Source organism: Antechinus flavipes, chromosome 4, assembly GCF_016432865.1.
Source record: "Antechinus flavipes isolate AdamAnt ecotype Samford, QLD, Australia chromosome 4, AdamAnt_v2, whole genome shotgun sequence".
Lineage (NCBI taxonomy): Eukaryota > Metazoa > Chordata > Mammalia > Dasyuromorphia > Dasyuridae > Antechinus > Antechinus flavipes.
In genome coordinates, this window is record NC_067401.1 from 449262490 (window position 1) to 449275550 (window position 13061).

Here is a 13061-nt window from a genome sequence, read left to right on the forward strand (position 1 = left end):
TACTGCAATAATCCAGGGAAGAGGCTATCATGGTCTCCACTAGATGCAGACTGTATGAGCAGAAAGAAGAGGAAAGGCACATAGATGCGGAAAGAAAGGCATTGGAAAGGTAAAAAGGGCCCTCTTTAGCAATAGACTGGACTTGTAGAATGACTGCAGAAAGTGGAGAAGGACACTGAAGTTGTAAGCCTGGGTTAACTGAGAGGGTAGAGGTTTAGGGAAGCTAAGAAGAAGCAGGGAAAGATGATGATTTTTTAAAAATGTGTTTAAGATCCCACAGAACACCAAGTTCAAGATCTCTAAAAAGCAGCTGGTATTTTAGAACTCTTAGTTCAGAAAAGAGACTAGGACCAGATAGTGAAATCTAGAACATATCTATATAGGGTTAACTGAACTCATGGGAGTTATGGGATTTTCCGCTCAAAATGAGGAACAAAAAGATCTAGGACAAATCTTGTAACAAAGACCTTTGTTACAAAAACTGAAAAGATACTGAATGTGGGAGAGGAGAAAATACACAGGAAATAGTGATGAAGATTACCAAATGCTATAGAAAGGTCAAGAAGAAAGTAATGAGAAAGGGACATTAGATTTGGCAATTAAACCACTGGTTGCTTGGAAAGCATCAGTAGAAGGATGAAGTTCTAAATTGCAGAGAGAGGAGAAGATAGGGAGATACTGAAAAGGCAGTTGGCACACCTCCTGCCTGAAGCCTTCCCAGGCACCCCACAGTGATCTCCAAATTTATCACAGCATTTTTTTCTGGATTAGTTTTCTTTTAAAATGTAACTTAAAATTCAATTTTATTGTATTTTAAGTTCTCTCCCTTCCCTCCACCCAATGAGAAGGCAATAAAAACAAAATCTGCAAAAATATGTAAATTCAAGTAAAATAAAATTCTGCATTAGTCATGTTCCACGCCCCGCCCCCCCCCCCCCAAAAAAAAAAGAGAGAGAAAAACAATTTTTCAATCTGAACGGAGTCAATCAGCTCTCTATCTAGGAGTGGTAGCATCCTTTGAAACGTCAGTTGGTCATTGAGTTGATCAAAGTTCTCAAGTCTTTCGAAGGTGATTTTCTTTAAAATCTTATTATTACTATATAAACTGTTTTACTAGTTCTGCTCATTTCACTGCATCAACTCCTATAGGCATTCCTGTGTTTTTCTGAAGCCATCCCCCTTAAGCATTTATCATTTATACTGCAACATATCCAACATATAAAGGACTGCTTACCATCTAGGGGAGGGGGTGGAGGGAAAAAAAAAATCGGAACAGAAACGAGTGTCAATATAAAGTAATTATTTAAAAAAAAAAAAAGCATTTATCATTTCTTACAGCACAAACCCTGTCAAATTCATAACATAATTTATTCATAGCCATTCCCCACCCATTTCCAATTTTTTGCCACCACTAATTAAGTTGTTTTTTTTTTAATTTTTTACCGAAGTGAGCCCCTCCTATCTCGGTTTAACAAACATTAAGCAAACACTACATTTAGGACATCTTATTCCGCTCTGAAGATACAAAAACTAAATAATCTCTGCTCTCAAGAGGTTACATTCAACCAAAAACATTCTTTATAATAGTAGTTATTTATGCCTATGCTTTTCTTCCCTATTATAATTTAGACCAAATGTCTCTAGGGCAGTTCTCTACCATATCTATCATATATACCATAGTGCCCAGAGTACACACAGACACAGAATGAATATATTGAAATGAATGGCTACATATTACAAAAAAATCCAGACACCAAGAATAATTGCTTAAATATGAAAAACATTTGTGCCCTATACTTATAGGAAAATTAGTCTATGTCATTCCAAACACCATTATCAGAAAAGAAAAAGAATAAACCAGGCAGATATTAGGAAGCTTTTGCAAGAGGACAAGAATTTAGAATAAAACAAAATCAAAGATGATGTCACAAATAAAATTGGAATTTAAGTCAGCTGAAGAAAAATTCAGAAAGATAAATCTGTCTTACGCTAAGAAATTATTCAATTGCAAAGAAGTATTGGGGAAAATATGCATCTCCCAAATCCAAAATAATGTGGTACAGAGAAATACTTAATTTTAGAAATCCCCAAAGAAGTCAAGTCATTGAATTTAAACAAAGAGAATCTGCTAAGCAGTTAGAAGTAATTCACATGCTAAAAAGGACTAATTCAAATTAGGTAAGAATGAGTAACTCAATATATGGAGAAATATGTCTGCATCCTCCATCCCACAATTTACCTGCAGTCAATAACTCAATATTGGTGGTACAAGTCCTTCTTGATGTTAAGCTTTTGTTAAGCACTTGTTAAACATTTACTGTATATCAGACACCAAGTCCAAGACTAGGCATAGAAAGAAAGGCAATGAAAATAGTCTGTGGCCTCATGGAGATGATGTTCTAATTGGGAGATGGCATGCAAAAAGCTGTTTGTACAAAATATAAAGATGGCAAATAGCAGGTGATCTTAGGAGAGGAAACACTCAGATTACTTCCTTAATTTATTTTTGAAATAAGTTATCTCATCTTAGTTCACATAAAAAAAAAAATACAACAAACTCAACACAAGCAATTTTACTATGTTTAGGACAACTGAAATGTAATAGTGCTGTAAAAGGAAGTAGGAGAATTTGCAGGGTGGACAGAAAATGGAGTAAAAAAAAAAAAAAAAAGCTACAGTTCTCAGCCCCCTAGTTTAAGCTAGTAACATTCTACTCTTGAATATTTCATACTAGTATACTTTCCACTTTGTGACATTCCCCATCTTGGTTTTGCTAGATCGAGGATTGTCATAAGAAATTAAATAAGAACTTTTGGGGAGTTGTGCAAAAGTCACAGATTCTATGTGAAGGTCAGCAGAAGATAATAAGTTCAGAAACTCAGAAATGAGAAATGTAAAAACTACATGTGTAGTACTGTATAATATCAAGGGGAAAAAAGGAAATATGCAAAGCTAGAAGACTACTTCTTTGAAAATTCTACATTTCTTTGAAATGGCTATTAAATTTTAGATGGATTTTCTAGATAAAAGGGGCACTGTGCCCCCAAACCCAATGATGTGGAAGGGATAACTGAGGTTCAAGTATCATTCTAACCAGTTCTGAAAATTAAGTTGACTGGGTAGTGTTGTTACTCTACAATATATTCAAGGTAACCAGAGAAAGGGGAGAAATGAGGTCTTAATTACATAACACATAAACTAGTTAGTAGGCCAGGCAATGAGTATTTTTTTTGCTGTGCTCACTGATAGGAACTTTAGTCTCTTTGGCCCAGCAACTTCCAACAAACCAACAAGCACTAAGATAAGGAATAGATTCTCTGTTGGAATGCAGAGGAAATAGTAATGACTAGTACCTATGGATTACTTTCAAGATTTACAAAGAGTTTCACATACATGATCTCATTTGAGCCTCACCACAACCTCATGAAAAGGTTCGATGACTTGTTCATAGCCATTCTCTTAGACTTTATAGGCAGAGAAGGTACAGGAATATCCAGCTAACACAGTTTGAGCCTTTTGCTGTTATTTATGGGAGAACAACACCATGGCACTTTCTACATATCCTGCTTTCATACTATTTTGCATTGACACAGACTTCAACTAGAAGCCTGTAAATCCCACATGAAGGGCTTGAAGTGAGCTGACTCTTGGTGATTCACAAGACTTATTTGCTGACAAATATATTCAAGGAACAAAGGCAAGTCTAGAAAGTCTGATTCATCCTCACACTTCAAGTACAACTCCAGAGGGTTGCCAGATTTCATGGCTCTAGAATTGAGATAGCACATAATTTCAGGACTAAAACCGAGTTGAAGGCAATTTTGAAATAGAACCTCACATTCTGGACTTACCCTCAAATTTTAGATAATGATTTCAACAAAAACTGAATATTAATAAGGAACAATCTGAATTGATGATTCAGGGCTTGATTACTCAGATAAACAAGAATACTATTAAATTACCATACCATTGATCTGCAGTAATTCAAAATGTTTCAACACCTCAAAATGACCAAACCATATTCTCTGAACTGACTTTCAGCACTCACATTACAATGTAAAATCAAAATAGCCTAAGTTCTCAAGCAGTTAAAAAACCAAACAAACCAGTAACAGGATCAGTCAATGGTCTGAGTGATTTTCTTTCAAGTTGTTCATCAGAGAAAATAGATGATGTGCAGAGATTTGAATCCAGACATCAGAACATCATTTTAAATGTAAAGAAGTGTAAATATTATCTCCTCAATGAATTACAGAATATTTGCCCAGCTTGAGTCCTTCTTCACCTCCTTAGTATAAAAAGTAGAACATGGATTGAGCTGGTCACAGACAACACAAGGCAGTTGCCAAGTAACAAAAAGCCAAATCTGACAAGTGGGTTTTAATAAGACCCTTTCTTATTGACCAAGGTCACTACCCAAATTTGTTTTGTGGTTTCTAAAGAGAAGTACTTAAAAAGGAATTTACCTAAGAACAAAACTTGTGTTGTTTAGACTCTAGGAACAGAGTCTAAATTGTAGATTCTGAGAGTTTCTCCAGACTCTTAGGATTTCCTTAGCAAGGTATGATTCAAACTTATCCCCAGCTTTTCTGCCTATCCTTGGATTTTGCTGTGAAGTGACATCTATCTAATTTGACATCTGTTGGATAATTCTATAACATATTTTAAAATTAAGGTTACATTTTGTACTTTCATCACAAAAACCATCAAATAAAGACAACTACAAATTGCAGATGGGGAAACAACCCTCAAGTGGAAACCAGAAAGAGCCTTTATTGTATTTTCTAAGCGTTAGGTCTTAAAAATTTGTATTCAAAAAAGCACAGGTGATTAGGTTATAAAAATCAGTCACCAAGCACAGATCAAGACACTACTACAGTGCTGGGGATCCAAAGGCAAACCTAGCTCCAGACCTCAAGGAGCCAACATCTTAATGAGGAAGATGATATGCAAGTAAAGATGTACTTGATAGGCATATATATCTTATAAGATATATGTATAAAGAGCTCTGCACATTTTATGTTACATGTAATTAAGTATCTTTATCCACAATTATTTGTATATCATCTCTCCCAAGACGCGTCAACTCCCTGAGGGCTAGAGTTAGGTGTGCCTTTGCTAATATCAACAATACTTAGCACACCATACATACACACGTGTGCATGTACTCACATATGTATACATGAATACACACATGTGTACACAGTGTAAACAGAAGGTCTAATACCTCTCCTCTCCCACAGTTTCTTTCAGGGCCTCCCAAACACTGAGCTAGCTCTGGAAATGCCCATGTAAGTCTCATTATCAATGTGGATATTCCTAGAAAATCTACTGTCAAGAGAAGAATTTTTCCACAGCATTCAAAATTGGTTCCACATATGGATATGTGGTGCTGGCTAATGAAAGACCTTTGTTTTCTTGGTGTTAATTCTTAGGTCAAAATTAGCACAAGCAGCAGAGAATCAATCCATACTTTGTTGCATTTCAGCTCCAGAGGCTGTGTTGAATATACAATCATCGGCAAACAAAAAATTAGGCATCAACACTCCCTCCACTAGTTTTGGCTTGTAGCCTTTTCAAGTTGAAGAACTTACTATCAGCGTGGTAGCTGACCTATTCCATGTTTGCCCTCACTGAAGACATTTGACAACATGACTGAAGACATACTAAAAAACATGAGAAAGAGCACACAGCCTTTTTTTTCCACTCCACTGGTGATGGGGAAAGGTCAGGAGCAGTGTCCATTGTCCAGAAGCATTGTCCATTGCTTGCAAGCAAGCTAGCATGAAACTGACATACTATATTAATGAATTCTGGGCAACCAAATTTTGATATGGTTTTTCATAAGTCCTCATGACTGACAGTATCAAAGGCCTTGGTCAGATCTACAATGTTGAACATATAGTACACCTGTGTTCTGCTCTTGGCATTTTTCCTGGAGTTGCTGGGCAGTTAACACGATATCGACTCTTCCTTAGCCCCTTTTGAAGCCACAATGGCTCTCAAGTAGATGATCTTTTTCCAAGTGTAGGGTCAGGGAATTGACTTGAACAGGAAGAGGAAGGTAGAAGAAGGAAAAGTCTTCTGCAGAAGGAAGGACTTGAAGCCAAGAAATTCAGGAAGTGAAGGTAAGCAAAGAGGGAAATTCCAGGCATGAGGAGTAGTCAATGCAGTGATGGAGTCTTCAGTCTTCAGAACAGTTTATGAAGGGTTTTAAAGGCCAAACAGAGGAGTTTCTATTTGATCTTGGAGATGAGGAGCCATTACAGTTACTGAATAAGAAAAAGACTATTAATTGCAATAGTTCAGGCAAGAGGTAATGGAGATGTACTATAAAAGTGGCTGTATGGATTTACATGAGAAGTTGTGAAGACAAAAAACAGTATATGAGGTGAAGATAAAGGAGCAGAGCTCACAACAGTGAGCCTGGGTGATTGAGTGCTAAAAACAGGGGCGAGCTTGGGCACAAGAGATAATGAGTTCTGGTTTAGATGTCCCAAATTCGAGATGTTTGGAGGAAATCTAAGCTGTCCAAGATGTAAGGTAAGAGACAAAGACTAGATTTATAGGTCTGGGAAAACCAAGCTCCCAGCAGCTCACCAAGTAAGACAACAGAAAAGGGAAAGGGAGAGGGTCTGAGACAGAGCCTCAGGGGACACATCCAGTGTTAGGAAAAATGACACAGATAATGATGATTCACTGATAAGGGGTATGGCCAACCAAGGGAACCAGAAAATACCAGTGTTAAAAAAAAAATCTAAAGAGAAGTGCGTGCCTAACAATCCTGAAGGATACCGAGACTTCAAGAAGAAAAAGGATGGAGACAAGAAGCCAGATTGCTGAGGGTTAGAATTGCATCAAAAAGGAGAAAGTGGAAAGAATGAGTGTAGATGGGTCTCAACAGCTGAAATGAGAAGGGGGAAAGAAATAGACATGGGACAATAGTGCAAATGGGTGAATCAAATGAGTTTAGTTTATTTTTAACCCTTTTGACATGAATAAAGATCAGAATTGAACATTAAATGAAAATAGCATATCCAACTTTCCTTTTGGGTTGACATGGAAGGGAAAATACAAGAAAAACTAGGGCTAGATGTAATGACCATGCTCGCACTCAGGACACCAGAATCAGCCAGAGTCAGGATAAGCAAGTCCTCAATCTTTATTCTTGGTCCCCAGACTCAGGATTGAACAGGACGAGAGTGTGTGTCCCTGGCCAGCTTTACTCCACCCCCAGTCCCTCCTATAATCCTCTATACACTAATCATTGAGACAGTATGGATAGTGGAAAGGACCATTTTCCAAGCATATGCCCTTAGAGTATTGTCCAATCAGAAGTTAGCCTCAAGCGCTCACAGTCCCGGCAGTCCCAATTTCAGTGCATAGTTCCAGCCCTCCCCAGCTAGAAATCCCAAGTTTGAGAGAAGTAAACCAAGTACCCAGCTCAGCTTGATATGTCTATACCAGACATACTATACCTATAGTATACCAGGGAATATGAGGTTGCCATCAAAAGCAGGTAATGTCAAAGCACAAGAAGCATAATAAAGTAAATTCAATAACATGTCAAGTTCCTCCACACATCTCTGATCTTATTCCAAAGTCCCCTCATGGATCAAGATGAGACAGAGCTAGAGTCACTCCAGTTCATGTCCCTAATAGTTTTTTTGTTCCCCTCCCATTACTTGAGTCTTAATTCTAGAAAACTAGAGAATGTGAAATTGGTTACAGAGTTTCTTCACTGTTAGTTTTTGCTATGAATTTCAGGACCAAATCAGTTACACTGTTCTCCATATGACTGATAAGAAACAGTACATTTGCATCATGTTGCTTCAAGTATCTTTGTTGGACAGAATATAATGCTGACAAGAAGAAAATGTTCATTTTTTTATCTTATTTGTCTCAGTGGGGCCAAGTTCAGATAGAAAGGAATCCTGCTGGCTGCAGGGACTTAGAAAGCTACCAATGCACAATACATTGCACCATATGTTTATTTGACAAATATTTCTCAATTTCATTTTAATCTAGTCTGGGCCCCCTTTGACACTTCTGATATACATCATGGGAATAAGCACTCTCAGGCTTGATGAAAACCCCAGGAAATACTCACCAACAACCAGTCCACATTCAGGACAGATCATGTCCCCAGCTCTATAGTCTTCCACCAAAATAGCATCTGGATGGTTTGGACATGTAACTCTTGGAAGTACATCCAATCTAAATTAAAAAGGGAAAAAAAATTTATATTTATCTTCAACTAATCTTACTTGTTTTGCAAGAAAAGGTAAAAGTATTTAAATGGGAGGCTTTTGAATACCCTTCTACTATCATAAGAACTTACTTTATAACTTAAATGCACCTTCTAACTTATAACAAAAACACTTATGCTACATTCCTTTATAGTCTTTTTATTTACAAGTAGAATTCAAAATATATTTTTTAGTAGAGCCATCTTGATCTGTTGACACTGAAGACTGAGAATAATAACCCCAAATTCTTAAAAATAATTTTTAAAAATCATATCAAAACAGAAGATTTTAAAAATGTAAACCACTGTGTACACCAAGATTTCTTAAAACTTTCCCCACTCCTGATCCCTTTTTGCTCAAGACATTTTTACAGGACACCAAGTCAAATATGAGCTGAGGTGTTTATAGCAGTGTTTACGCGTGCACAGGGCAAAGTGTGAGATCCTTGTGTGTTCAGAACCAAGGCTACAGTGAAATTGCATAATGTAACCTAAGCAAGTACTTCCGGAAACACATTGGATTCATTATGTATTTGATTTTGAATTAATTTTTGGTTGTTGCATTCAGAAAGCTGTTACCATTGTCCAATTTTTCATGACCTCCACATTCAGTTATGTGATCTCATATAGCATCACAACCCAGTTTTAAGAAGCTTTGCTCTAAACCAGGAATCTCAAAGACACAGTGTAACCAACAAGATTAAAATAAAAATACAACAAAACAGAGAGCATTACATCTATGCAGTCAGCAAAGATGCTTACATTTGTTTTAGTGGCCTGTTTAGATCTGATTCTGACACCCTGATCTGGACCAGCAGACTCCCAAGTACGTGCCACAGGAAGTGAAAACAGACCACAGAGTGCATATGGGATGCAAATTCACAAATGGGATGGTGATGCAGTATCATAGTTCCACTTTTCTTCACAGCCAGTCATGCACCTACTTCTACTACATCATCCCACCAATACTCCAATTCATTTCCTTCTCCCCCCAAGCATACTGAGTCCTTCCCACCCTAAATCACAATTGGGCAAAGGCTTACTAATTGGCCTCCCCACCTCAAGTCTGCCATCCCTACTCTAAATTCATCTTCCACATACCTGCCAAAGTGATTTTCCTTAAATGCAGACTTGACCATGTCAACACCACTAGCTCTCACCCACTCCCTAAATTCTAGTAGCAATGGATATGGAGCTGTCCTGGAGTTTCATCTGTAGAAAGGGTATAGATAATAAAAGTACCTACACCTCAGAGTGGTCCACAGAATCCAATGAGAATATTTAAGAAGCACTCAACATCATGGTAGGTGCTTAATAACCGCTTAATTCCTTCTTTTCTTCCTTCCTCTATCGACTCAGAGATTACAAGATTCAATACAAGTCTATCTCTTTAACATTTAAAAGTCCTTTACAAGACTGTACCATCTCAGCTGTGCAGCCTTATTATTCCCCTCTTTAAAATTCAGCCAGAGGCCTTCTTCCTGCACCTCACACTCATAAATATTACCAACTAAAATATATAAATGTGAACAAATACGGAAGTTATAATATTCCTCAATCAAAAAACGAATAAGGAACAACTGTAAATAACATTCTGTGGAGTTGAAATCAGACTTTTTATTACTTTTTGCTCTGTACCTAATAAACATCAATGGGAAAAAATTATTTCTGCTGAAATGTTGTTAAATTCACTGTTAGGACATACATAAAAATTTATGTTGCTTTCGTTAAAAAATACTGATTATTAATAGAAAAGATTTTGTATCATTAAAATACAAAATATCATTTAATTCATCATAATTTGTATTTTGTGTAATTTATAAAGTATACTAAAACTTAAAGGTTTTACAAAAGTAAAAATATTGAAGGTACATGCTCAAAAATTTTTTCATTAATAAGTGATCAAAAAAGTTTGGACATCATCGGTCTAGAGTACAAATACTGCTTTACTTAAACACTTGTTCCTAAAGGCTGTGATGCTTATTAACCACCACTACAAAAAGAAATTGCAAACTTTGTTAAGTTATAGTTAGGCAATTTAACTGAATTAATTCAGTGGCTAATTTTCCAGGTAATATGGTTTTAGTTTCTGCCAACTGATTGATTCTCTTTTCAACAAAATAATAATAAAAGAGAGAAATAAGAAAAGAAAAGCTAAACTGTTAATTTTGGTACTTGTCACTTATTCTAGTAATTTTGCTTAGGTGGAATCAAATATGTGGATACCTACTAGATGACATTTAAAGTTGAGCCTTTTAGCCATAAGATTTGCTAAAGACAGAACATTAATAATTTAAATCAGAAAAGTTTAAACATTCATATTTTAAAAGCTGCCTTCTCTAACCTCTTAAGATCCAAATATTATTGTCTCAATTATCACTTATATTCCATTTATAAATCCCTTTCAAAGAGAAATAAAAAACTCTTTTTGAATAGCAAGTATCCTCTTGAATAAAAAACAAAAGCCATAAAAGACTAATGCAAAGTATTTTGGTTCTTCAAAGCTGTTACTTAAGCTAACTAAAGACTTTCACAAGCTACAACATCAAATATCTTGATGACTATTACTATATATACAAATATACTTGATTACTAACCTGGACTGGTTTCAGAATTTATTCTCAAAGAATGCACATAACTCACAGGTTAATTTCCAAAATTTTATAGACTTTTCTGAAGAACTAGAAATCAATCTGATCAGACACCTTCACTTACAAATGAGGAAACTGAGGTCTGGTGACTCCCAGGTCACTGCACTATATTCCAACACAATTTTGTGTCAAAACGATAACATAAAAAGAGGATTCTGATTATTCCTGCAAAATTTAAATGTTCTTTGAATTATACTATTATCTTTTCTACTCCATTCTCTTTCTTCACCACAAATAAAAGGTAAAAATCTCCCTGACCTGTAATTAAAACTACCACAAAAGCATAAAAAAATTAACAATTACATACCATCAAAAGATAATGGGGAAGGGAGACGTAGGGAAAGAGAATCTGAGGTCCATGATAGAGATAGCAAATGGCCCCTCAATTTCCAACCTTGTTCTCGGTTCCAGGTTGTGGCCAGCTGCAAGAGGGCAGGATCCGGGTCTCATCTACACTCCCTCCCAGCGCCCAGCCCAGGTTTGTACACCCAGGAGGTGAAATCCGAGTCAATGCGGAATGCAAAAACACCTCACTCTTTTGGAGAACATAGATCTTTAAGAAAATAAATAGCTCAAAGGAGCAACGTAAACACATTCAGCTTTCCCAATCTCTCGCCTTTCTTAGACGAGGGTACTAATTCAGGAGAAATCGATTAGTGGAGAAAAAAAAGAAAGAGCCTTTGATCCACAAACTATACACAGTCCTCCTCAGTCAACGAACAGTGTAATACACTCTTTGATTGGATGGGCAATCCCCACTGTATTCTAATATTTTTCAACAAAATTCAGTCCCAAATATCACCTAAGATTAAGAAATATATTTAAACAGCTAAGGTGAAGTTTTTCGTTTTGTTTTGTTAAGTAATTGCTAAGTTAAGTGGCCGGGTTAACAAGTACAACTTCACGGGGGAAGGCACGAAACGCATTAAGCAGATTGGATTGTCGAGTGTTTCTCCCACGCCCTCACCTGAGGGCCACACCCACTTCCATGATGAAGGTAGTGGTCATCCCGAGCCCAACCCGGCCAGGTTCGCAGCAGAGGCCGTAAACAAGAAGATCCGGGCCCTGCAGCCAGGGGACAACCCTTCGGGCTGGTGCCGGCAGCTTTCCTGGGAGGAAGAGAAGATTGCAGGTGCCGGGACACGGATACCCTGCTGCTCGGGCCGGGCGACAAGCCTGTCATTAGAGTCTCCCCGTGGGAAAGTCAGCGTGACTCAGTTTCAACTTCTGCTCAGAGGGCCCACAGCGGCCTCCGGGGATGGAGACTTCTCTGGGTCTGCCCGAAGGCTTGGGCCCGGGTGCAAAGGCCGTGAGTCTGGGCGAATGTTTACGTGACGCCGGACCGCCAGAACTGCGCTCCCCCGCCCCCAAAGTGGGGCTTCCCCAAATGGCCCGCTCCGATTTTTGGCAGATTTCTCTCTGGGCCGTGGCTTTCGGGAGCAGCTCCCCGGGCGGAGTCCGCGCCATCGGCCCGGACTGAGCCCGAGACCTGGGGAGAAGCCGGGACCGAAGCCAGGCAGAAAGAGAAAACGTCCGAGGGAAGCCCCCGAGTGGGCGAACAGAGTCCCCCGCTTCCCTCCCCGAGGCGCCTTTGTCGGCCCCGCCTCCGCGGCCTCGCTTCCCCCGCAATGCCGCCACGGTGATCCCCTTACCCCCGGAAGCCGCCCCACAGAGAATTCGCTGCCCACTGCCTTCAGCAGCACTTACTAACCGGCTAGTGGACGCCATCTTGACGGCGGCCGCGACGGCGATTTCGGAGACTCCAGGCAGAGTTGAACAGGGAAACACCAGGCAGAGAGAAGGGAAAGACTACTACAGGCTGCCGCAGGCGCCGCCGCTTTTATAGACTGACAGCGCGCAGCCGTAGTAGGGCGCGCGGACTACGGAGCGGGAGACGAGCCAAGAAGCTCCCCAGTGCACATGTTTCGCCTTTTCTTCCGCCTGCGCGCATCCGGTGTAATTAACTCGGCCTCTCCGGGGGAGAGTCAGCTGACTCCACCCGAGTGAAGCTTGTAATGAATGAAAGGCGGAAAAAGATGTTCGAGAAAAGCGTTTGCTGTGGTTCCTAGAGCTGTATGTCGTGAATCGGGGCCGCTCCTCTCAGTCGCTGCTGAAATTAGACGCCCTAAGGGCAGTCCATAAAGGGCCCCTTTATTATCGAG

The 13061-nt window shown here is 38.9% G+C and overlaps 1 protein-coding gene across 1 annotated transcript in view; it reads right to left on the reverse strand.

Annotated features, from left to right (window-relative positions):
• Positions 1–12727, reverse strand: part of GTF2B (general transcription factor IIB) — a 37454-nt gene extending 24727 nt beyond the window's left edge. Inside the window, exons 1-2 of the mRNA XM_051999350.1 lie at positions 12611–12727; positions 8111–8217 (exon numbers count right to left, since the gene is read on the reverse strand). Of these exons, the coding sequence (XP_051855310.1) occupies positions 8111–8217; positions 12611–12627 (124 nt within the window). The 5' untranslated portion in view covers positions 12628–12727. The remainder of the gene's footprint in view (positions 1–8110; positions 8218–12610) is intronic.
• Positions 12728–13061: the final 334 nt, after the last annotated feature.